Genomic DNA, 25,895 nt, shown 5'->3' on the forward strand with positions numbered 1-25,895 from the left:
CCAGCCTAGGCTACCTGAGACCTTGTGCGGGAGAGATGACTCAACAGTTAAGTGCAATTGCTGTACTTCTAGACCTGCCGAGTTCCCAGCGTCCATGTTAGGCCCCTCATGACTGCCTGTCATTCCAGCTCCGGAGTCTGAATCCCTTTTTTGCCCTCTAGTGGCTATACACATACACAAAAATAAAATATATTTTCATTAGATAAAACAACAACAAAAACAAAATCTAAGCCCCTGATTCTGCCGAGCCCTGCCGCTCTCCCCTCTTTTTTCCCTGGTGCACATCAGTTCCTCCACGTGCCTAGGCTTCCTTTTAGGCACACATATACACGTGGGCACCTGCAACGCCCACCCCTGCCATACTCCCTGCGTCTGGTTAGAACCTCTACTGACATCTACATTAGGTCAGGCTTCAGTCAGGAACGAGTTATGGAGCAACTCCCAATTAACTATGAAGGCAGAAGACCTGCCTCTTCACCATCTTAGGTCCTGTTGAGCACAATGTCCAGATACTGAGTGCCCGTTTAGGGAAAGTCAGATGCAGTCAGCTTTTAACTTTTGGAGTGTCATGGCGCCTAGAATCCGGGGAGAGGTAGGCACCGTTTATTCAATGAATGTTTATCCTTACATCCTAGGTAGCCTGCATCGGCCATGCTGTGACCTCCATAACTAGGAAGAGTCCTGAGCCTGGGGACCGCCCCAGTCCCTCCGCATCCTTGGTTCTCCAACCTCTTGAAGGGCGCCAGGTGGAATCTGCGGACCCCAGGCGGGCCTGCAGTGGTGCTCAGGGTCTCTCTGCTCTCTCCCAGATCAGGCGACCCCCACAAAGGCCGCGCTTCCAGGTGGGTAGACCAAGAACTTGGGAGAGAAGGTCAGAATGCCCACCTCTCTCAGCTTCTGGATTCAAGACACTTCAGGACGCCGCTACGCAAAGATTGGCGGCAGTCATTGTCCCTCTTATTCTGCTGCATGGTTGGGGAAATTAAGGCACGGATTTACCTACGGCTATGCAGGGAATGCGCAAAGACCGCTAGGACGGAGTTCTAGATCTGCAGGACTGCGTCTTAAGGTGCGGGGGTGGGGAGCTGGTCCAAGGACAGGCCCAGGGTGGGGCTGCCGTTTGCCTCGCGTCCGGTAGAGGTCGGCTCGCACCCAGTACGGGCTGCTCCAGAGAGCAGCTGCGGCGGCCGGAGGTAATCTCTGCCTCGCGAGGATTGCAGACTGGGCTGGAGGATCGACAGCTGCGACCCAGGAGGCGCGCCGGGGCGCAGGAGGCGGATCGGGGCTGCGGGGAATGTGCCACAACCCGGGACGTCTCCAGTACTTTCCCGGAGGGCGACGTGGGGTGGGGCCGGCGGCCCTGCAACTCGAGCTGCGGCCCCAGTTAAAAATACCCCTTGCCCTCCCTTCCCTCTAGCTTGCCGTGCCCTTCTGTCCCAGCCCAACCCTCATCACCCGGACAGGCGCCCGGCTCCTCCCGGGGGACAACTTTGCCTTTTACCAATTTGTCCTCACGCAGAGTTGGCTCAAAGCCTGCCGAGGAAGGGAGGGACCGAGAGACACCCTGAGTAAGAGATAGTAAAAAACGTTGTGTGAGAGATAAGAGAGAGCGTAGAGGGAGCGGGGTAAAAGCCTCAGGAGTAGGTGGAGGACCAAAGAGGGAGGAACCAGGGCCGAGAGGCAGTGGAGGAGGGCGGGGGAGGAGGGCGGGGAGGAGCCCTCTTCCTGGTTGGGCCCTGCCCTGAGCTGCCACCAAGGAAGCCAGCAGCAGGGACCGCAGCAATCTCCCAAACTCCTCTCCCCCAGGTAAGGAGTTGGTGCCCAGAATGCGATTGTCTGACCCAGGCCACTGCTTCTGAGGCTAGGGTGCTGTCGCTGATCGACCCCTGTTCCAGGTCCTCTCGGTGCCTGCGTGAGGGGTAGGGGTCAGTAAGCAGTTCAGCGCAGGCGCTCACCCTGTCGCCAGGAGCTGGACCGGCGTCCAGTGCTCTGATGTTCAGCCGGTCTCGGGAGCCTGTGGAGGGGCATCAGTGCCTGGAGTATTCAGTTCCTAAGACGCCGGAAAAGGCAAATGAAGTAGATGCTTAACAACTTTGTGGAGGGGGCTTACAGGCAGGAGACAAGGTGGGAGATTGTACTTGCAGTGCTGTTGTGGGCTGGCCTCCCCCGACACCGCCTACCTGGATGGCTGGCAGAGAGCTGTCAACCCTGGATAATGGGAATAGGGGAAAGGAGAGATGGTGACCGTGTACCTAGAAACTGAGCACCCTTTTCCAGATTTGGGAAATCTGACAAGGTGGCTGAGAGTCCTAGGATCTGTAAATGGGGTAGTGAAACAGAGAAACCACGTCTGGGGAGGAATGGACAGACAGGTCCAGGGAAGCACTAGCAGGCAGGAGTTGCGTTCTATTTCTGGGAAGGCCTGGGTTTCTAGCAGGCCCATGTGTCTCCCAGGATGGCAGAGGAGTTCATCACACCTGTGTACTGCACTGGGGTATCAGCCCAAGTACAAAAACAGCGGGCCAAGGATCTGGGCCTGGGCCGCCATGAAAACGCCATCAAGTACCTGGGCCAGGATTATGAAAAGCTGCGGGCAAATTGCCTGCAGAGTGGGGTCCTCTTCCAAGACGAGGCCTTCCCTCCGGTGACTCACAGCCTGGGCTTCAAAGAACTGGGTCCCAATTCCTCTAAAGCCTATGGCATCAAGTGGAAGCGTCCTACGGTAAGAAGACCACGCTGGGTGGAACTTGGCTCTGCTGATGGGTGAGGAGTGGGACTGGGGCCCCGTTATTAGTGGTGGCTGGGTGGCTGGGTGCCAGTTTCTAGGAGGGACTGGCCCAGGAACAGGACTGTGGGTCTTGTAGGAGCTGCTGTCAAACCCCCAGTTCATCGTGGATGGAGCCACCCGAACAGACATCTGCCAGGGAGCACTGGGTAGGCCCCCGGGGCGGGGTTCTGGGTGTTTTTCCCATTGTGGTTCCCTGTTCCCGCTCCATTGGATTCTGCCCCAACTCCTCCCTCCTGCAGGCCCAGACAGGCTTTGGCTATCAGCACGGGTGCTGGTTTGCCCAGATTCCTGGGTCTTTTCTGTAAGCCGAGGGAGATGAAGGGTACCTCACCCAGGGAATCCCAGGTTGTCCCCAGCATCCTACATAGGCAGCCTCTCCCTCCCCTGAGCAAATCCACAGGGCAAGCCTAATAAGGGTCTTTCTTATCCCAGGGGACTGTTGGCTCCTGGCTGCCATTGCCTCCCTCACCCTCAACGAGACCATTCTACACCGAGTGGTTCCCTACGGCCAGAGCTTTCAGGACGGATACGCTGGCATCTTCCATTTCCAGGTGAAGGGCTCTGCACCCTTCCTGGGGTGGAGGCATAGTTGGTGTTAGGACCATGTAAAAGGATGGCCCACAGCACTCTGAAGTTGGGATGTCCAATGCCACACCCTGTGGGGGCAGCCCTCCCTCTGGAAGGTATTTGACCTCTCAATGCCACCTCTGGTCAGTCATGAGTGAATGGTCGGGCAGGTATTTCAGCTGGCAGTCTTCCTAGGTGAGGCCGTGCTTAGGGAAGAAAGTGTATGAAGGAGAAAGGCTGTGCTTTGGTTCACAAAGCGGTCTTTTGTTTCACCCAAGCCTCAGTTTCCCCAGCTAAAGATGGGATATTCTGCTGGGGAAAACTCAAGGGTGTCTTCGCGAGTCACTTCTCCCTTTCCCAACCTCCCAGCTTTGGCAAGCTCTGACAGAGTCTAGGAGAAAAGATAGACTTGGGATTTAAAACACCTTCTCCTGATGTTTCCTACCTACATGGCCTACTTTTCAAGTTACATGAACCAATTCTCCAGGAGCCGGTGTCGAGAGAGGTACACCCCAAAAGTCTTAATTGAGGTCTTCCGGCCATGATGACCCTGCCATGCCTGGAGACTCTGTTCTTTCCTTCTACCTAGTCAGGGCTCCAGCTTACTCTGCACTGGCTGAGAAGAAATGGTGGGTGTTACTCAACTATGCTGAGCTCCCCACACCTACCCCTGCTCTAACCCACAGGGGCATAATCTCACCACCCTTTTCCCCGCCCCCTATCCGCAATTCTCCAGTCTTCTCCTCTCCAGCTTTTGATTGACCCCCTCAGTACCTCCTCCCAAATCCTTCAAGTGGCTTCTTCTTACCTCACTATTGTGGGCTTCTCCCTGTGACAATTATTGGCGCTCTTGGAAGCTTCTGTTCCTGTGCAGCCTGGGTCTGCACCTCACCCTTCTACCGGGGTCCTTCGGCATCTCTGGGGCAAATCCGGTGACTTGGTGAACCAGCCCTGCCCACCTGCTGTGGAGGGTCTGGGTGCAACATTTTCAGCCTACATCTCCCTCTGATGCCCATAATCAGGCTTAGACTAGGGAGGCAAGAAGGAGGGGGCGGGGCCTAGGGGTTGTCTTGGAGAATAGGGCTAGAGAACATCGTGCCCTCGCTCTCTCCGCTCTCTCCATATCTGAAGGGGAACCTTGTTCCATTTCAGTCTCAAGTTATAGGTGTTGCCTGCGTTGTCTTAATTTCTGTTGTTCCTTTTCCTGGGTAAGAAAACTGAGGCTCAGAGCTCAGGCCATGTAGACATCTCGCCATCTCACTATTGTCCAGGAAATATCAAGAAACCAGACTGTACTTGTTCATTTAAAATTTTAATTACTTATTATTTTTGCAAGTGTCTGCATGTGTGCACGCACGTGTGCCTGTGGCGTGCACGTGTGCCTGTGGCGTGCACGTGTGCTAATGAGGAGTGACAGTGTGTATGTGTATGTGTCTGGTGTGTAAAAGTCAGTCCTCTCATTCCACCACATGGATCCTGGAATTGAACTCAAATTCTCAGACTTAGTAGCAAGTATCTCTATTTCCAGAACCATCTCCATGGTCCAAATATGTCTTTGTGGAATTGTTGTTTTGTTTTTGAGACCTAGTCTTACTATGTTGCCCTGGCTGTCCTGGAACTTACTGTGTAGATCAGATTGTCCTTGAACTCACCTTCTGAGTGCCGAGCTTAAAGGTGTGTGTGTAGGTGTGTAGGTGTGGTACCTGGGGCTGAGGAGGGCTGACTGACTGTACATTCCAGTAGACAAAAGCATGCTTCTACAAATCCATGTGTGGTACACACACACCTGGCATATGGATCTAGACTCATGCATTTAGTAAGCCCAGCTAGAGCTGAAGCCTGGGGGACCCCAGAGCAGGTGCTCACTTTGCCCCTCCCCCACAGCTGTGGCAGTTTGGGGAGTGGGTGGACGTGGTCGTGGATGATTTGCTGCCCACCAAGGACGGGAAGCTGGTGTTCGTGCACTCTGCCCAGGGCAACGAGTTCTGGAGCGCCCTGCTTGAGAAGGCCTATGCCAAGTGAGTAGGAACCCCAGGGCACACCATCAGTCTCCAGGGGTGGAAGGGTTGCTCCTGGCTCTCCTACCTGGTCCTACCTGCCCTGGAACTGCCCACAGGGTGAACGGCAGCTACGAGGCCCTCTCAGGAGGCTGCACCTCAGAGGCCTTTGAGGATTTTACTGGTGGGGTCACCGAGTGGTACGATCTGCACAAGGCACCCAGCGACCTCTACCAGATCATTCTGAAGGCCCTGGACCGAGGCTCCTTGCTGGGCTGCTCCATTGATGTGAGTGATGTCCACGTTGCTCTGCATAGCCCTAACCTCATCCTCAGCCCAGGCTCAGCCTGAGACACACACCCCTCACCCCATTGTAGGTTGTGGATGCAAAACCAGCCCCACCCACCACCTCCTTCCTATCTTCCACCTTCAAACCTCTGACCTCAACTGTGCCCCAGACTAGTTCCCTGCTTCCTTCTGCTCCCTTTCCTTAGGAGTTTTTTTTTTTGTTTATTTGCTTATTTTTTTCGAGACAAGATTTCTCTGTAGCTTTGGAGCCCATCCTGGAACTCAGTCTGTGGATCAGGCTGGCCTTGAACTCACACAGATCCACCTGCCTCTGCCTCCTCAGTGCTGGGATTAAAGGCCTTTGCCACCACTACCCAGCTCAGTTTTTTTATGAATTAGTTATTTGTATTTTATATGTATTGTTTTGCCTGTATGTATGTCTGTGTGAAGAAGTCAGATCCCCTGGAATTAGAGTTATAGACAGTTGTGAGCCTCCATGTGGGTGCTGGAAATTGAACCCAGGTCCTCTGGATAAGCAACCAATGCTCTTAACCATTGAGCCATCTCTCCAGGCAGCACATACATTAAAATTGGAATGATACAGAGAAGATTAGCAAGGACCTTTCTCCTTCATATTACCTTTCCATGTTCAGAGGCCATCACAGCCCAGTGCTTCCGATCTCTGATAAGACCTCTTTCCTACTCTCAGACTTCACCCACTCCTAGCTCCTCCCTCTCCTTTCTCCTTGCTTCCCCTCATTGGCCCCACAATTCCCACAGCTGTTTCCAGACCCCCCTAGTCCGGCCCTGATCACTCCACGTCAGCATCATGCAGTCTTCCAGGCCATCCTTGGCCAAATGTTGCTATGTGGCCCAACACAAAATCTCGGAAACTTACTTAAAACACTGAGATCTGAAACTCTGGCTTGACTGGGCTGTTGTCACATATGAACTTTGTGAATGACAACGCCACACTACAGTGTCTGAAAGGTTAGCTATGGGGCTGGAGAGACGGCTTAGTGGCTAAGAGCACAGACTGCTCTTAGAGAAGTTCCAACTTTGGTTCCCAGCACCCACATCAAATAACTCACAACCTCCTTGTGGCTCCCGCTCCCCTCGGGCTCTGAAGCCACTGCCCACTGAAGCTATCTTCACTTGTAAGTGCACATACCGATGCACAGCCACACACAGGGGGACCTACAGCTAATTATAAAAGAAACTTACTCTTAAGGGCTGTACGAGTCTGCAAGTTTAGCCCCATTTGAATCTGCCTTTTCTTCCCCCCTTGCTTGCCCACACACAGAGTCCCTCTTGGGGGTGTGGGCTTGATTCTAAGTGTGTGTATGTGCACATTCACGATGTTGCCAGCCCTAAGTGGCAGCATCGGTGTCAGCAGCATAGTGACAGCATCGCTGAGGTGGATCGGCCCTGCTCCCCAGGAGGTACAGCGTTCATGTACCACAATGAAGTGGATGGGATAGGAGTCCCTGGCAGTTTCTCCCACCAGCCGTTGGGTGGGTGATGTGCCAGGAGGACTGGGTGTGCCTCGTGACCGCTCCAAGCAGGAATGGCGCCTCATCTGATCACAGCGCATGTTTCCTTCTGCAGATCTCTAATATCCGGGATTTGGAGGCTATTACCTTTAAGAACCTGGTGAGGGGCCATGCGTACTCTGTGACAGCTGCCAAGCAGGTATTTCCTGGGTGGGGCCATCTGACCTGGGTTGTGGGAGGTGGTTTCTCCTTTTTGACCTCCTGGAATAACCATCCCGTGGTATGCATTGATGCTTATCCCAAGTGACTCTAGTTCAAGTGTACAGCTGCCTCACAGGGCTGTAAATCCCTAGAGGACTGGCTGTAGGGTATATTGGCTGTTTGGCCCTGGTATGCTGCTGGGCACTAAGCGGGGTGAGGTGGTGAAGAACATGGCCCAGGAAGAGGTGTCAAAGGGCAGTGATGTGTGCTCCGTGAAACAGGTGAATTACCAGGGCCAGCGGGTGAGCCTAATCAGAATGCGGAACCCCTGGGGCGAAGTGGAATGGAAAGGACCCTGGTGTGATAGGTAAGGGACTGGACAGTGGGCACTGGTTGGGGAGGTTTGGGGAGGTGTGGGGACGTCTGGAGAAATCCCTGACATGTCTGCCTGGACCCCAGCTGGCTGGAAACCTGTACTCAGGGTTGAGTAGAGGGGTCCCATCTTGAAAACTTCTTTAGAATTTTGCTCTGACAGAGCCCACCCTGACTGTGGGAGCTGAGGCAGCCTGTGGATATATCAGGGCATCTGATTTGACCTTGATGAGACACCACCCTGGCTGGACGTGGTGGTTTATGCTTGTAATTCTTGTGCTCAAGAATCTGAGGCAGGAGGATCACTACAAAGTTGAGGCCAGTCTGGGTTGCACAGAGTGAGTTCCAGCTCAACCTAGGCTCCATGGTCTTTAAGAGGGGAGAAGTATGGTACTACATAGTGAGACAGGTCTCAAAGAGAAGAGGGAACCTTGAATAGGGACCTACAAAGACCTCAAGAGAGCTGGTTCTAGAGAAAGACCCTGATGTGGGCTCTGGAAAGCACACCAGGTTGGACAGGACCCAGGGACAGAAGTTATCTAAGTCAGTGGTGTCCAGCCCTGGCCATGCCTGCTTCCCACAGCTCCTCAGAGTGGAACAAAGTGGACCCCTATGAGCGAGAGCAGCTGAGGATCAAGATGGAGGATGGGGAGTTCTGGTAAGCAACGCTTTTTTCTCTACTTGCTCCCCTGAAACCCAATTCATGATGGGGAACTGTGGTTCACCTCTGTGCTTGGGCCGCAGGATGTCATTCCAAGACTTCGTACGTGAGTTCACCAGACTGGAGATCTGCAACCTCACACCTGATGCTCTTAAGAGCAGGACCCTCCGGAACTGGAATACTACACTATATGAGGGCACCTGGCGCCGAGGGAGCACGGCTGGTGGCTGCAGGAACTACCCAGGTGACCTGAGCCGAGAGGCAAGCTGGGAGACAGAGCAGAGGTGTGGGAAGGCCACCTGCCTGAGCCTGTTCTGTGCCTTGGGAGACAGATAGTATTCTTGGGTGTTCCTCATATTAGCCTTGAAGAGTACATTCTTAAATGTCCTTAAGGTACTAAAAGACCATGCTGGACTCTTGGGGCCTGGGTAAGAAAACCTTGTTGTTATCCAAACATCTGCTGGTCACTCCTCCTCATTCCCAGCACTCTTCCCTCCTGACCCACTGACTTCCTGTCCACTCACCTTTCCCTCTTACAAGTGGGTGACTGTAGTTCATGGTCAATTGCATTGTCCTGTGCCCCCTCTCACATCAACCTTTTCCTTTACTCCAGCTCCGCCTGCCCACACAGAGCATCATAGGCCTTGCCATTCCCTACTCAGCCCAGCCTGGGAATACATCTGTCCCTGCCCAGGCCTCACTCTCTTGGAATTGACTGATCTTGTGGACTCTCATTTGGATTACTCTACTCTATCATTTTTTGCACACGCTGTCTGTCTGTCTGTCTCTCTCTCATTTTTGGTTTGTTTTGATTTTTTTTTTCTGCACCAGGGTTTCAGGTTACCCGAGCTAACCTCGAACTTGCTCTGTAGTCAAGGATGACCTTGAACTTCTGATCTTCCTGTCTTTACTTCCAGAATGCTGGGATTATAGGTGGCATTACAACACCTGGCTCGTGTGGTATTGGGGATGGAACCCAGGCTTTGCGAATGCGAGACAAGCCCTCTACCAATTGAGACACCGCCCAGTTCCCTTACCCAGATATGAATCATCATCTTAGTACATATATTACTTGTTTGTTTCCTAAGACAGAGTTTCTCTGTGTAGCCCTGGCTGTCTGGAATGCACTCTGTAGACCAGGCTAAATTCAAATTTGGAGATTTGATAGCCTCTGCCTCCTGAGTGTTGGGGCTAAAGGGCTATGCTAGAACCACCTGGCTCATTTTAATATATTAAAATATTACATTTATTTATTTTATGGGGGTATGTGTGTGCATGTAGAGGGTCATCTTGCAGGGCTGGTTCTTGCCTTCCATCATGTGGGTCCCGGAGATCAGACTCAGGTAGCCAGATTTGGTGGCAAGTGCCTTTATCCACTGAGTCGTCCTGCCTGCCCTTGCTGTTTTCATCTTGACCTTGCAAACATCTAGTTTCCTGGCCTTTCCCTCTCTCTGCTCCTATCACCCCAGCACAACCACAATCCCAGTTGAACCAAGTTTTCTACTGAGTCGGAACCACAAAATGTGGCTGAAAAAGAACACAAGTAAGGCTGTTTTCCTTGTAAATTCGTAACCACAAACCTCTAATAAGCACTTTGCATGGTCCGCACATCCCACTAGGAACTCTCTACTCTCCTCCTCGTCTTCCTTTATTGTCATCTAGAGACCTGGCATGTCATTGAAAAGAGACCACATCCCCTATGGCAACTCATTCTTGTCATTCCAGTGCTTGGGAGGTAGAGACAGAGGATCAGCAGTTCAAAGCCAGCTCTGAATGTAGAGCAAGTCTGAGGCCAGTCTGGCTGCATGAGACCCTGTCAGAAAAGAGAAGAGATTGCCCAGCAGCAGTGGCACACACCTTTAATGCCAGCACTCCGCAGACAGGGGCAGGCAGGTCTCCACCCTCTTCTGCTCTGAATTGTCATGCTGCCATTTCCTTCCTGGCAGCGTTGGCTTGACCAAATTCATCCCTGCGGTATTCCCTCGAGAAGCTTACCGGTGTTTTTTAGAAGCATTCTTCTCCCCACTTTATTTTTCTTCAAACCTTTAAGCGCTGGTTTCCTGTACCACAGCTGAACGGCCTGTGCTTCCCTCTGCCGGCCTCTTTATCACCATGTGCAGTTCCTGTATCTCTTTGGGTATTTCTGGCCCTAGTCCAAGTGTCAATTACTCATTGATGTAATTGTTATGGATTTATCAGAAGTCCTGTTATTAGACAAGGTGGATTCCTTCAGGAGTCTCTTTGCTAATTTTTTAAAAGATTTATTTTAAAACTTATTTATTTTATGTATATGGGTATATTGCCTGCATGTGTATCTGTGCACCACGTGCACGCCTGGTGCCCATGGACAGAAGGTTCATGGTGCCCATGGTCAGAAGAGGGCATCAGATGCCTAGAATTGAACTTACAGAAGTTTGTGAGCCACCATGTGGGAGCTGGGATTCTAATCCCGTCCCCTGCAAGAGTAATATGCATACTTAGTTGCTGAGCCATCTCCCTTGCCCCTCCAATCCCAGGAGGGACAGAGTCCTGCGACCTAAGTTCTAGAATTCAAGTTCAGTTAGAGCTCAGTTTGCAGTCAAGGATGACCTAGAACTTCTGAGTCTCCTCCCTCCACCTCTGGCTTTAATCTTTTTGTTGTTGTTTGTTTGTTTTTTTAAGAGAGTTTTTCTGGGCAGGCCTGGCTGAGATGGATGTCACTCTGTAGACCAGACTGTCTTCAAACTCAGAGATCCAGAAGCCTCTGTCTCCAAGTGCTGGGACTTACAGAGAACTTAGCCACACTTGGTTCTTCTTAAATCTTGCCTTTTGTTTGCTTACAAATTTTAGCATTGGGTTAATAAATATTTTTTTTCTTAAGAAAACTTGAGAGTTCTGGGTGGTAGTGGTGCACACCTTTAATCCCACACTCAAGAGGCAGAGGCAGGAGGATCTCTGTGAGTTTGAGGCCAGCCTGGTCTACAGAGTGAGTTCCAGGACAGCTAGGGCTGTTACACAGGAACCCTGTCTCCAAAAAACAAAAACCAAAAACCTTGTGGGCACTGAAGTAAAATTCGGTGGTAGAGTGTTTTCTGGAAAGTACGCGGTCCTGGATTCTAGCCCCAGGACAAATTAAAGTAAATAAATATAATAGTTTATTTTTTAAAGATTTCTGTTTGGGGCCTTCATGGCCAGCCTCTATCTCATAACTAAAATAAAATTAGATCTTATTTGGAATTCTTATTAGATCTACAGACCAAATTTACATTTTTATATTTTGAGTCTTTTAGTCTCAGAACGTGGTATATCTTTACTCTGTGTGTGTGCCTGCATGCTTGAGTTCGAGCTCTCATATATGCAGGCACACATGTGTGTTTAAATGTTCACTCATGCGTGAAGTGGAGGTCAGAGGACAGCCCTGGAGCTCTTCCTCGGCCACTCCCCACCTTGGCTTTGGATTGGCCTAGGCTGGCTGGCCAGAGAACTCAGAGATGTTCCTCTGTCCCCTCGCCCACTCTGGGATTAGAAGTGGACAATGACACACTGGGATTTGTTTGTTTGTTTTCAGTTTTTCAAGATATTTTTTTTTGAGGCAGGGTTTCACTGTTTAACTCTGACTGTCCTAGAACTCGCTCTGTAGTCAAGGCTGGCCTGGTATCCTGGGGTTTTTTAACATGGGTTCTGGAAACTGAAGTCACGCTTGTAGGGCAAGAACTTTCCAGATTGAGCTGTCTCCTAGCCCTTTATTCTGCCCTTCATCCCTCTTTATAGAAGAATATAATTTTTAAAAGGGTTTGTACATCTTTTGGGATCTAGTGCTTGGTGAGCCTTCCTTCTACTATAAGAGACTATGTGTGTAGTGTCCAACATACTTGTACCAGAAATGGTTCAGAGTTCATATATTGTTGGCTTTTGACATATTTGTATATGTATATAGTAATATATTTTTTAATTTTTACATTATACATATGGGTGTTTTGCCTGCATCTATGTCTGTGTACCATATGCATACCTGATATATGTGGAGACCAGAGGAGGGCATTGGTTCCCCTGGGACTGGAGTTGCAGACAGTTGTGAGCTGCCATGTGGGTGCTGGGAATTGAACCCAAATCTCCTGAAAGAACAGCCATAATTTTTAACCACTGAAACAGTTCTCCAGCCCCAAAATAGCTTTTAAAAATAACATTTATTGAGGTAGGTATGGTGGCGCACGGCTTTAGTCCCAGCACTAGGGAGGCAGAGGCAGGCGGATCTCTGAGCTTGAGGCAAGGCTGGTCTATAGAGTGAGTTCCATGACAGCCAAAGCTACACAAAGAAACCCTGTCTCAAATAAAAAAATGAAAGCAAAATAAATACATAAACAGATTCTTGCCTCTCAAATGATACTTATGGATACAATAATGTCAGTTGCCTTTTAAATGTATTTTGTGTCCACACATCTCTTCTAGATTCTTTGTGTTTTACTAGCTGGTGCCAAAGAATAACAATACATTTGTGTCATCTTGTCCCACTTTCCCAACTTCCCTTGCCTTTTCTTTCCTACTTCACTGTCTAGAGTAGAGCATATAGGAGCCGCCATTAAGGGATTCCTAATTTGACTTGTCTTTTCATTGTTGTTTAATTTCCTAATGTTGTGTTTACTTTGGCAGGGAGGAGTTCACACACAAGGTCAGAGTACAACTTGTGGGAGTTGTTCTTCTCTTTGCACCCTGTGGGACTTGGGGTGGAACTCAGACGGTCAGGCTTGGTAGCATGCACCCGTAGAGGTCTCCCCAGCTCCAGTAATACATATTTGTGCTAGGTGTCACTAGAACAGACTTGTTGGTGGGGGAACTGGGGAGTGACGGACTTTGTGTGAGGTTCTGTTGTTGCTCTGTGGTCCTAGAAATTGAATCCAGGGCCTCATACATGCTAAACAAGTGTTCTGCCCAGAACCACATCCCTGCCTCCCCACCAGCCCCCCCCCCCCCCACTTTTTTTAAAGACAGTTTCCATCTTAAAATTCATGGTTGTCCTTCCTCTGCCTCCCAAATGCAGAGACTGTAAGTCTGCATAGCCATGCGTGGTTTATCAGGTACTGAGGATGGGACCCAGAGCTTCGTGCTGTGGTCTAATAGGAGGAAACAGTCTACCAACTAAGCTACATCCCCACCTGATAAAAGTTTTTAGTTTTGTGTATGCATGTGGGTGTTTTGCCTGCATGTATGTCTGTGTACTACATGTATACCTAGTGCCACGGAGGCCAGAATTGGGCAACAGATCCACTTGAACTGGAGTTACAGACTGCTGTGAGCCACCTTGTGGAGGCGGAGAATCAAGCCAGGCCTTTTGGAAAAGCAGCCGGTGCTCTTAACTGCTGAGCCAACTCTCCAACCCTTTGAACATTCATGCAACAGTTTTCATGAGTGAGCTTTGCCTATTCATTCTTTGCTCTCACTGACCACGCTGTTGTGGTCCTGTCTTCTCTTTTAGAACAGCCTCTTCCTCTGTGTGCTCTAGAAGAGTTTGCATAAGAATGGATGATTTGTTTGGTAGAATGTACAGCTGTTAACCTGCTTTTTCCTTTTCATGAAAATTAGCTTCTTTAGTTTGCAGTCCTTGTGTGTACCAACGAAGCACTCTACTGGGATGCATCCCCAGCAGTCCCCATCCCAATGTATTTGACTTCTTCTGCCTTCATATCTATCTATCTATCTATCTATCTATCTATCTATCTATCTATCTATCTATCTGATGTGTATGAGTATTTTGCCTGCATTTATATCTGTGCACCACATGCATGCCTGGTGCCCTCAGAGGCCAGAATCGAGCAACAGATCTCCTGGTTGTGAGCTTTCAAATGGATGTTGGGAACTGAACCCGGGTACTCTGGAAGAACAGTTAGTGCTCTTAATGAACCTTCTCTCCAGCCCCATGGATGATTTTATAATAGTCTACTTTGAATTTTTTCTTTCTTAAGATTTATTTATTGTACCTTGGGGTTTTGCCTGCATGTGTGTCTGTGTGAGGGTGTCAGATCCCCTGGAACTGGAGTTACAGACAGTTGTGAGCTGCCATGTGGGTGCTGACATTAAACCTGGGTCCTTTGGAAGAGCAGCAACTGCTCTTAAACACCTAGCCATCTCTCAGGCACCCCAGTGTTTTTAGATTACATTTATTTTTATTTGAAGTGATAGGGTTTCATGTGTCACTGTGAACACATGAAAGTCAGAGGACAACTTTAAAGAGGTCAGTTTTCTTCTTCCACCATGTGTCTCCTAGGGATCAAACTCAGGTCATCAGGCTTGGCAGCCACCACCATTACCCACAGGCCCATCACACCAGCTTCGCATATTAACACTTATTTCCGTTCATTTGCTTTATCTTCCCTTCCTTCCTTCCTTCCTTCCTTCCCTCCTTCCTTCCTTCCTTCCTTCCCTCCCTCCCTCCTCTCTCTCTCTCTCTTTCCTTCTTTTTGTTTTTTTCCAGACAGGGTTTCTTTGTAGCCTTGACTGTCCTAGAACTAGCTCTGTAGTCTAGGCTAGCTTTGAACTCACAGAGATCTGCCTGCCTCTGCTTCCTGAGTGCTAGGATTTAAAGGTGTGGGCCATCATCCCCCAGCTAGACAGGGTCTTACTTTGTAGTCCAGGTTAGCCTGAAATTCTTAGTAACCCTCCTGCCTAGTAAGTTTTTCCCACTGAGCGTTTGAATGTCTCAAGAACATGCCTAACGCATTTTGTTTTGTTTCATTGAGACACAGGGTCTCACGTAACCCAGGACAACCTTAAGCTGGTTGTGTAGCTGAGGATGCCTTGAACTTTTTCTTTTGTTTGTTTATTTTGTTTTATTTTTTTTGAGACAGGGTTTCTCTGTGTAGCTTTGGAGCCTGTCCTGGAACTCACTCTGTAGACCCGGCTGGTCTCGAACTCACAGAGATCCACCTGCTTCTGCCTTCTGAGTGCTGGGATAGAAGGCGTTCACCACCACTGCCCTGAGGGCCTTGGATTTCTTATCTTCCTGTCTCTACTCTAAGTGCTGGAATTACAGCCGCCAGGTTTTGCTTTCTTTTTATGCTTTGTTGCGGTTGTTAGTTTTTTAAATGCTGAGGCTGACTCCTAGAGGCTCAGGTAGGTGGCACAGTGCTATGCCACTGAGCCCAACCCAATCAATACCCTGTGCCCATCTGCTTTTCTAAACAAGGCAGAGATTTTAGAGCATCTTCCTTGGCTTGCCCTTCTCTCTATAACATGGCATTTTAATGTTAAACCATTTTTGCTGTAAATTAAATGCTATGGTTACATGAGCTTGGATTGTCCTGGGATAATGATGGTCATCACATTCTCAACCTGTCATCTGTTCATAGTCACTACTTAAAATGTCTATTAAAAGTTTTTGCTGAGCAAGGGAGATGGCTCACTGCTCTTCCAGGAGACTGTTTACTTCCCATACCTCCATAAGTGACTCACAATCGTCTGTGCCTCCAACTCGCGGGGATCTAACGCCCTCTTCTGCCGTCTGTGTGTACTGCACTCACATGCACATACTCACCAACACATGCATACAAAACTAAAATCAAACAAAAAAGGGATGGAGAGCCAGCTCTTTTCTTCCAGAGGTCATAAGTTCAATTCCTAGCAACCACATGGTAGCTCACAACCACCTACAGTGGGATCTGATGCCTTCTTCTGGCTCTCAGGTGGACATGCAGACAGAGCACTTATACCTAATATATATATATATATATATATATACATATATATATACATGTGTATATATATATATATATATATTTGTGTGTGTATACATGTGTGCTACTATGCCCAACTTGGATGGCTGAGTGGTCTAAGACTCAACACTTCTTGTAAAGGCACTGAGGACACCAGGCACTGGCTACTCCTTGGGGGCTCTGCTTTGCTGTCACTATCCCAGGCCGATTGCATTTTAGAACCCAGGGCCTTGAGCATACCAGTGTCCACTGAGTTACAATAAATCCTGCAGCTCCTCCAACTTACTTTCTGAAGCGCTAATTAATCTTACCAACAGAAACCCGGAATCAGATATCAAGATAAATGTTGAAAGATCAGAGAAGCAAAGGAGCGGCCACAGTCAATTCTTACCTCTTTGGCTCCTCTGACCGAAAGAGCCCGAGATCCTGTCTCCCTAGTGCTGGGATTAAAGGCATGAGATTCCAAGTGCTGGGATCAAAGTTGTGAGCCACCGCTGTCGGGCCTATATTATGGCTAACTAGTGGCTAGCTCTGCCCCTGATCTCCAGGCAAGCTTTATTTGTCAGAACACAAACAAAACATCACACAACACTTTTCTTTGTAGTAATTCTGATAATTCACCCACTTCAGCTTCTGAAAGACAAGCCCTGACAGGCAGAGACACAGTCCTGCCTATCTCCTCTCCTGTTCTGTAAGTCAGGGGCCATGTAGAACTGCAGTATTGAACAAGTTTATGAGTGAGTAGACACGGAATGTGCGGACGGGGCTTGGGAAGCCATCTGCCTCTGAGCCTCCTCTCTTCCTGCAGCTACCTTCTGGGTGAACCCGCAGTTCAAGATCCGGTTGGAGGAGGTGGATGACGAAGACGACTATGAGAGGCGCGAATCGGGCTGCAGCTTCCTGTTGGCGCTCATGCAGAAGCACCGCCGCAGGGAGCGGCGCTTTGGCCGGGACATGGAGACCATTGGTTTCGCGGTGTACGAGGTTAGCATGAAGGGTGGGCTCACCTCCTCCCACTGTGGGAAGCATCCACGGAGGTGGTTGGTCCAGGAAAGGAGGGTCACCGTTCTTCTAGAATGTGGGATGTTGCTGTGGAGAAGAGGGAGCTGGGCTGATTTTTGTGCCACAGCTTCTGGTGTCAGACTATGGGCTCAGCTTTTGGAGCTTTCTGTGGAGCAAGGGTGTGAGCAGAGGCCTCCTGATTGGTGGGGAGAGTCTACTTCACTGGAAGAGGCTATTCTAGGCCCTACTCAGTGCCTCCCCTGCATCTTTTTGTTGCTGGTGTTGTTCTGTTTTTGTTTTTCCGGGCAGGGTTTCTTTGTTTAGCCGTGGTTGTCCTAGAACTCACTCTGTAAGACAGGCTGGCCTCAAACTCAGAGATCCTCCTGTGTCTGCCTCCTGAGTGTTGGAATTGAAAGTGTGTACCACAGGACTGGCTCAGTGGTTAAGAGCACTGACTGCTCTTCCAGAGGTCCTGAGTTCAATTCCCAACAACCACATGGCGATTCACAACATCTATAGTAGGATCTGATGCCCTCTTCTGCCATAAAGGCATGCAGATAGAGCACTCATATACATAAAATAAACTAATTTTCAAAAATGTGTGCACTATCATTGCCCAACTTCCTTTGCTTTTTTTTTTCTTTTCTTTTTGTTGAGACACAGGGTTTCTCTGTGTAACAGTCCTGGCTGTTCTGGAACTCGTTTTGTAGATCAGTCTGGCTGCGAACTCATTGTCTCCCAAGTGCTGGGATTAAAGGCATTTACCCCCACCACCCAGCCTTTCCCTGCTTCTTATTCTGCAGCTCAAGATAGAGATGGAAACTTCTAGATCTTCCTTATCAGGGCAGAGGGAGGCCACAGCATTGGCCTCCACCCGGAAGCCCTCACAGCAGATGTCCCTGGGCTTTGTCATACTGAGATTGGCCACCTGGCAGCTGTTTTAAGGAGCAGAGGCCCAGGAGGTCACAGGGACAGAGACTTCTGCCCTGTCCTTCCACTGGGAGGATAGGTCTGAGTCACCACTGGCCTGTTTCCTGCCCCCTAGGCTCCCTCCCTGAGAACTCAGGACCTCTACCCGACATGTCTGCCCTAGCTTTCTGGGCAAATATGCATTATTCTCTCTGTCTCTCTTGCAGGTTCCACGGGAGGTAGGTGTGGCTCTCTTTCTACCTGGTTCATCAGCCCCCCGAACTCACCAGCCTGATGGGGCCTGGAGGGGAGGAGCAAGGCTGAAGTCAGCCCTACCCACACCCCACATCCGGTGTCCAGAGATATCACCTTGTTTGTCACTACCTGAAAAATGCCACCCCACCCCCCAGTACTTGTTCACCAAGTAGGATAGTCATTGCACTCCTGGGGGCAGGTAGCAAAGATTGGATTTGAACCCTGATCCTCAATCTCCATTCAGCATGCACACAGGCCAAGTTCTCTGGGTCTCGCTGCTCATACTGAGGAAGGGCTAATCAGGCCCTGGGGTGGGGGGCTAGGAGTGTGTGCCACTGGCTGAGAGATCTGTACTCTGGAATGATTGCTGCAGCTCTGGACCTCGGGTGTTGTATGGAGATGTGGCACTTCCCAGCTGTGCATGGTGGCACACACCTGTAATTCCAGAACTTGGGAGGTAGAGGCAGGAGAAGGATCCGGAGATCAATGTCATCCTTGATTATAAAGAGATGTCAGGGCCAGCCTAAGCTACATAAGGCCCTATTTCAGTCGGGGTGGGGGGAGTAGATAGCATTTCCTCTGGGGCTATCACTGTCAGGTTTCATGCCAGGCACGACACAGGAAAGTGCCAATGAATGATAATGGCAGCAGAACTTACATGGCCTCTTAGGTTTCTTTGTCAGTCCTGGATGTTGACCCGAGGATCTCACACAAGCTAGGCAAGCACCGAACCACTGGACTTCTTGCCCTACTTGCATCAGGGTTTAAATTTTTTTAGTGTGTGTGTGTGTGTGTGTGTGTGTGTGTGTGTGTGTGAGAGAGAGAGAGAGAGAGAGAGAGAGAGAGAGAGAGGCACACGAACCACATCACGAGTATAGAAATAAGAGGACCTCTTTGCGGAGCTGGGCTCTCCCTTCCGTCTGCCTTTCCATAGCGCCCTGGGATGGGACTCAGGCCACCAGGCCTGTGAAGCAGCTATGTTTACCTGTTGAGCCATCTCGACAACCTGGCGTCATAGTGTTGTTGAGTTCCCTTATCTGCAGTCAAATTGGGCACTCATATTTTCTTTTTATTGTTTCATTTTATTTATAATTTATTTACTTTTGAGATAGGGTTTTATGTAGCCTAGGCTGGCCTTAAACTTGCTTTGTAGCTGAGGGTGACCTTGAATTCCTGGGATTGCAGGCCCTTAGCTGATTTAATATAGTGCTGGAGATCAAAGTCAGGGACTGGAATATCTCAGTAGGTAAAGGCACTTGTCCCTGAGCCTGAAGAGCTGAGTTTGACCTCCGGAACCTACATGGTGAGAGGAGAGGACAGACTCCCACAAGTTTTCTTCTGACCTCCACTCACACGTGGGCGTTCAGACATCCCCTCCCCCAGCCACAGTAAATAAATGTAAAGATGCTGGGGAGGCCCTGCACCACTGTTGCCCCGTACCAGTGGTCCGCATCTCCAGCTGAGGCACGCCAGTTTTGCAGAGGGTGAGTAACTTATCAGGGTCTCGCAGGCTGTGTACCATGACTTGGCAAGCCGCTTCTCGCAGTCTGGGCCTGGACCAGTATCCAAGGGTAGCCTGAGTGGGCACTGCAGCCCCCCCTGCTTGCTTCCTTCCTCCTGCCAGCTGGTGGGTCAGCCTGTGCACTTGAAGCGGGACTTCTTCCTGGCCAACTCCTCTCGGGCCCGTTCAGAGAGCTTCATCAACCTCCGTGAGGTCAGCAGCCGCATCCGCCTGCCACCGGGAGAGTATGTGGTCGTGCCCTCCACCTTCGAGCCCAACAAGGAGGGTGATTTTGTGTTGCGCTTCTTCTCAGAGAAGAGAGCTGGGACCCAGTGAGTAGTAGTTTCGCCTCCCCCCACCTCCCCTTCTCTCCACTGCCGCTGCCCCAGGCCCTCTGACTGACCTTCTCCACTCTGCAGGGAGCTAGATGACCAGATCCAGGCCAACCTCCCTGATGAGGTATGTGGTCCCCTCATTTCCCCCAAGTTTGTGATGGGATTTGGGTTCCAGCTGGCAGGGCAGACTCCCTTCTGATAGAAGTCCTTAAGAACAATACTGGCTAGTCCCTTGTTTGCCCAGCACTTCACAGTTTGCAAGGAACCTGTAATGATGATAGTGGGCAGTTCTTATGCTAGGTCTGTGTATCTTGTTTCTTCTCCATAACTACTTCACCTGCGTTCTTCATGATATCACCCTCTGAATGGGAAACACAAGTTCCGAGAGGCTGATGAGTTTGCCTAGTTCACACAGCAGGGACTCCAGCCCAAACTTTTCAGCTTTCACTGACTTGTACCCATCATTTAGGCTACAAGAGTCCTAGGCAGAATGCAGATCCCATTTTACAGGTTAGAAAAGTGAGGCTCAGAGAGATGGAGTGACTTGTAACTGTGAGGTCCCACCCCACCTCCAGTGGCTGTTCTTGCAGGCAAGGGCCAGGCCATAGCATCCCTGACCTAGTCTCTCCATTTTGGGTACAGAAAGTGCTCTCTGAAGAGGAGATCGATGACACCTTCAAAACCTTGTTCAGCAAGCTGGCAGGGGAGGTATGTCAGGGCCTGTGGGGGTGGTAGGATGGGAAACCCCTATGTGAAGGGGGGAACCCAGTAGATGCCGGATTTCCTCTTCCCCAGGACATGGAGATCAGCGTCAAGGAGTTGCAGACCATCTTGAACAGGATCATTAGCAAACGTGAGGATGTCCAAATGACTGTTCCCACCCCGTGGCCTTTCCCAACTCATTCCAGTCATCATGGAACTGAACTGCACACCTTGGTCTAGGTGGCTGGCAGGCCTTCCACTGTCTGGCTCTGCTCGCTACCATTCCTATCCCAGATTTCTTACCAACCCTGCCCCGCCCCATCTGCTCCCTTGAGCTTTGTGACTTTAGGGAGGACAGACAGCCCATAGCAGGGCCAGCCGCAGGTGCTCAGTGCCGATGGAAAGGCAAGGGTGCAGCCTCCAGGCCAGGCCACAGGTCTTGGGACGTAGAGTAAGACTAAATTCCAGGCTCTGGAAATTAGCAGACACCCTGATTTGCTCTTCCCTTCTGGCCTTGGCTGCTGCATGTTGGCGTGAGCCTGTTCTAGCTGCCCGTGGTTTGCTGTGCCAGGCCTCTGTCCACACATATCCCTGGTCCTACCCTGCTGGCAAAGCTTGTTTACCCTCCCCAGCCCACAATCAGCACCTGCTGACTCCTTTTCTACCTAATTTCTTGTATGTCTGCTCAGTACTTCCTTCCTTTCGTTCTGGGCCAGTTGGTAGATTCAGATCTGGCTCCTGAGGCCCAGGGACACTTTGTGGTTTCTCAGGAGGACAGCATTGCACCCCATAGTTTGCTGGTCTCAGTGCCCATGGGCTGGAGCCTCCCTATCACTGATCAGTGCAGGGCTCCTGGCAGGACCAGTTCTGCAAGACCTCTGAATTGAGCCCTGGGACGGGGTTCTTCTCTATCTCTGTCATCCCTCTTGGCAGATAAGGACATTGGGTGCCCTGCTCTATCATTCTCTGTCTGTGCCCTCGAGACAGGGTCCCTCACTGAGCATAGGACCAGGCTGGTAGCCAGCAAGCCCCAGCAATCTTTCTCCCTCTGTCCCCAATGGCTCTGGGGTTACAGGCTCTGTGTGTGTGTGTGTGTGCGCACGTGCATGGGGAAGGGATGTGGAGGCTGTGGGTTTGTAAGTTTTTATTATATATTTTTATATAAAATGTTTATATAAATGCACATATGTAAATGCACCACATGCATGAGCCGCATCTCCTGATCTGGGTTATGAGTGGCTGTGGAGCCATCGTGTGGTGCTGGGATGTAAACCTAGGTCCTCTGCAAGGGCAGCCAGTATGCTTAATTACTAAGCCATCTTTCCAGCCATCTTCTTTTCTCTTCCTTCCTTTTCTTTTTAGATAGGGTCTATATATCTGAGGCTGGCCTCAAACTCCTGATCCTCTGTCCTCCTCCTTCCAACTGCCATGGTTACAGGCCTGCACCACCATGCTTGGTGCATATGATGGGGACAAACCCAGGGCTAAACGGATGCCAGGCAAGCACCCTCCCAACTGAGTGGCATTCTCAGACCTGTTTGTTTGTTTCAGACAAAGACCTGCGGACCGATGGCTTCAGCCTGGAGTCATGTCGCAGCATGGTGAACCTCATGGACGTATCCTTCCATCTGCTCTCGTCTCCTGTGGAGTTTGAGGTTGAGGAAAATGCTGCGTAACTGTCCTAGGAACAGCTGAGAAGCTTGGGTGGAGCTGGGAGGGTGTGGATGTGGTGAGATCTCGTGCTCAAATACCTTCTCAGATATCATCCAGTTGCCCAGGAAGGGAGACTGAGGCACAGGTCTTCCGAGAGATGGAGAAGACCTCAGTTCTAAGGCTGGCACTATTTCTGCACCTCTCCATATCCCAATTAACTATACCCAACGCAGAGAACCCTGGCCACAGTCTCCCCCCTCATGGCCAGGCTCCCTCCCCCCAGCTCCCTCTTACACCTCTGCTCTAAGTTGTACAGTTTCCTTCTTAACATCTATCAAGCGTGATGGCAATGGGAAGCTGGGCCTGGTGGAATTCAACATCCTGTGGAACCGCATCCGAAATTACCTGGTAGGTGGTCCCTGACTGGGTTCTCTTGCCCCTCTGTAGCCTCAGTCATGGCGTGGCCAGGCCTGGCGGCAGAGCCCAGTGCAGCCCAGGCCTCCCTCAGAGCTTCCTTTCTACATGCAACTCCTCTCCCACCCAAGCCCACACGTCTCAGCGAACGATACCTTCCTGGCCGTTGCCCTCCTCCCTTCCTCTCCCTGGGCAGAAGGTCGTCCTGAAGAGCTGCTGACTCACCTGGTCCACACCCTTTACTCTCCACCCAGACCATTTTCCGGAAGTTTGACCTGGACAAGTCTGGCAGCATGAGCGCCTATGAGATGAGAATGGCCATCGAGGCCGCAGGTGAGGTCCAAGGCTGATGGCCCCACGCTCCTGAGCCCCAGGGCTGCCTCCCTGATGGCTCCCCTAGGCAGTGACCCACCTGACTGTCCTTTGTCCCTGGGGATGATGGTGCTGATGCTCTAGTTACGGAACTGGCTACTCCATCTGTCCCTCCCTTTCCTCTCCCTACCAAGAACAAGGGGTTTTTAATTAATCTGTGCCTGTGTATTTGCATGTGGTTTGCAGTGTGTATTTGTGTTCAGATGTGTGTGCGTACATGGAAGCCAGAGGTTGACATCATCTGTCTGCCTCCATTGTTCTTCCTGAGACAGGGTCTCTCGCTGAACCCGGGTCTCACAGATTAAGCGAGTTCAGCTATCCAACCTTCGTGCAATCTGTCTTCCAAGTGGATGTTGGGATTGCTGGCGGGCTACCACACCCCCTGGTTTTTATGTGTATTCTAGGGTCCAAGCTCTGGACCGAGAGTTTTCATGGCAAGTGCTTTATCCACGGAGCCACCAAACAGAGCCCTTGCTTAGTCCCAATGTGAAGAATGAAGTAATTCTCAGAGGGAGAGCGACTGAGTTCAGGACATATAACCAGGCAGGCAGAGAGAGGATGTTGGGTATCGGCTCCAAGCTCCAGTGAGATAGGAGCAGGACTCTCCCGCCCTGGCCTGTGTAAAAACAAGTCCAGAGTGTTTTACCCAAATGTGGCCAGATGCCTAGGTCCTCTGCAGCCAGTGCCCAATTTCCTGGAGTGCTGGGTGGTATGCACCCCTGCCCCAGGCCTGACCCTCACTTGCCCAGCCCCTCTCCACTTTACCCAAGAGGTCTTTCCAGAGAAGGATGACCCTGTGTATCCTGCCCAGAGCAACTCCTCCGCTGCCCTTCTGGCCGTATCTGCTCCGGCCTGCCCTCACTCGTTCCTCTTCCTCTGCCCAGGCTTCAAGCTTAACAAGAAGCTGCATGAACTCATCATCACCCGCTACTCAGAGCCTGACCTGGCCGTGGACTTCGACAACTTTGTGTGTTGCCTCGTACGACTGGAGACCATGTTCCGTGAGTGTCCCTCACTGACCCTACTCTCTCACAGTGCCTGCAATGTGTCCTTGTGAGCCAGTGGGAGAGATGGGGGCTGAATAGGGAGGAGGCTGAGGAGGGAACAGGGGACTTATCCATAGGTACTAGGTGTATGAAGTGTGGGCAGAGGAGGGCCTAAGGAGGCCTCTTTGGGCAGGAAGCTTCATGGCTCTAAGGGGCAATAGCTTGGGGTGCATGGGAGGTAGGAGACAGTCTTGCTGGATATTAATTGGCTGGTGTTCCAGACCCAACACATCTTTTTCTTGAACACAGGGTTTTTCAAAGCTCTCGACACAGACCTGGATGGTGTTGTGACCTTTGATCTATTTAAGGTGAGATGACTGTTCATGTTCACCTGTTCCTTCCTGGGCAGGAGTCCGTAGCCTTGGAACCAGACCTCAGATATGCACCCTAGTCCTGGAAGCCTTGGATCAGGGGCTTTGGGGACCAGGGGAGGGATGAAGAACAGGAGGCCAGGCCCCCAGACGTTGTGGGAATCAGCAGTCTGTTCTCCTGGACTAGAGAAGTAAGAAAGCTCCCCCTACTGGGCATGGTGGCGCACATCTCTAATCCCTATACTGAGGAAGCAGAGGCAGGGGGATCTCAGAGTTTGAGGCCAGCTTGGCTTACAGAGTAAGTTCCAGGATAGCCAGGGTTACACAGAGAAACCCTGTCTTAAAGAAAAGAAAAAGAAAGAAAAAGAAAGGAAAGGAAAGGAAAGGAAAGGAAAGGAAAGGAAAGGAGAAAAGAAAAGAGGCACCCCTATCAGCAGAGGGTCCCCCAAAAAGGGCATGAAGGGCAAATGGTGATGGTTGAGCCCTGGGGCTGGACCCTGGGCTCTGGGATGGGTGAAGAAGGAAGCTGAAGGGCCATGCCGCCCTTCTTCAGCTCCTGGTAACCTGTGCGTCTTGCCCTTACAGTGGTTACAGCTGACGATGTTTGCATGAAGAGGGCATTCGACTCATATTGCCCGTGTTCTTCCTTTCCTCTTCTGTCAACCCACGCCCTCCTGCCATGCCACACCAGACCACATCAGCTGCAAGTGCCTTCCTTGGAACAGGAAGCCACCTTTGTCCTCCTGTCCTTTCTCCTCCCCACTACCTCTATTCAACTGCTCTGGGCAGAGTCATGGGCCCCTCCCTACCTCTGTGGCCAAAGGCTCAGAATGGACAACCCTGGACCCTGCTCATGGCTAAGACCAGGAAGGCAGCTCCCTGCTTATTCCTTCCTCTAGGGCAGGAGCAGGCACCCCTGCCCCACCCCCTCTAGAGTCTGGATGTGTGTCCTCCCTAGTCTGTAGAGGCTATAACCCTTGCCATCCCCTAGACTGCAGACTTTATAACCACTAACTAGCTCACACTGTCTGCATCTGGGTACTGAAGGCCTCTCCCCGCGGGGGAGCTCCACAGCCAGGATCACCTGTGCCTTCCTGTGCAACAGCCAAGATCCCCTCTGCAAACCAAGCCACTCCTCTCCTGCCCCATGTGCCCACCAGGAACTTCCTGGCTTAGCGGGTGCTCAGGCCCTCCCTTCCTCCCCCTCCTCCCTTTTTTTATATTGGTCATTTTCAAGGGAACGCTTGAGGGGCTAGTGCACTGATTATGGAGGACCAGGCACTGAGGGCGGGGTAGGATGATCTCTTGTTTCAGTGCAGTGGAAAAATAAAAGAAAGGGTGCA

General features: G+C 50.7%; 1 protein-coding gene across 2 annotated transcripts; it reads left to right on the plus strand.

Moving 5' to 3' along the window:
• The first annotated feature begins 1,650 nt into the window (after window positions 1-1,650).
• On the plus strand, window positions 1,651-25,895 carry Capn1 (calpain 1). Of its 2 annotated transcripts, none has more exons than XM_048457874.3 (22): window positions 1,651-1,806; window positions 2,455-2,722; window positions 2,865-2,934; window positions 3,221-3,339; window positions 5,240-5,373; window positions 5,472-5,640; window positions 7,249-7,332; window positions 7,616-7,701; window positions 8,290-8,364; window positions 8,451-8,611; window positions 16,861-17,036; window positions 18,191-18,202; window positions 19,843-20,051; window positions 20,139-20,178; window positions 20,697-20,762; window positions 20,850-20,907; window positions 22,308-22,372; window positions 22,749-22,817; window positions 23,078-23,156; window positions 24,080-24,196; window positions 24,491-24,549; window positions 25,138-25,895. In XM_048457874.3, exons 2-22 carry the CDS (start codon window positions 2,456-2,458, stop codon window positions 25,162-25,164), a joined length of 2,142 nt encoding a protein of 713 aa, XP_048313831.1. In that variant the 5' UTR covers window positions 1,651-1,806; window position 2,455; the 3' UTR covers window positions 25,165-25,895. The 2 variants fall into 2 exon arrangements, with proteins under 2 accessions (XP_048313831.1, XP_048313832.1); XM_048457875.3 differs by lacking the exon at window positions 1,651-1,806 and adding an exon at window positions 1,882-2,067.

This window comes from Myodes glareolus, chromosome 7 (assembly GCF_982192425.1).
Source record: "Myodes glareolus chromosome 7, mMyoGla1.1, whole genome shotgun sequence".
In the NCBI taxonomy this organism is placed as follows: Eukaryota; Metazoa; Chordata; class Mammalia; order Rodentia; family Cricetidae; genus Myodes; species Myodes glareolus.

Bases quoted from the DNA above. Each gene is read 5' to 3' on its own strand.
- Capn1 (XM_048457874.3), top strand. From the start codon at position 2,456: ATGGCAGAGGAGTTCATCACACCTGTGTACTGCACTGGGGTATCAGCC. The intron at 8,365-8,450 runs GTAAGCAACGCT...CTTGGGCCGCAG, and splicing joins ATGGAGGATGGGGAGTTCTG to GATGTCATTCCAAGACTTCG. The intron at 20,763-20,849 runs GTATGTCAGGGC...CCTCTTCCCCAG, and splicing joins TCAGCAAGCTGGCAGGGGAG to GACATGGAGATCAGCGTCAA.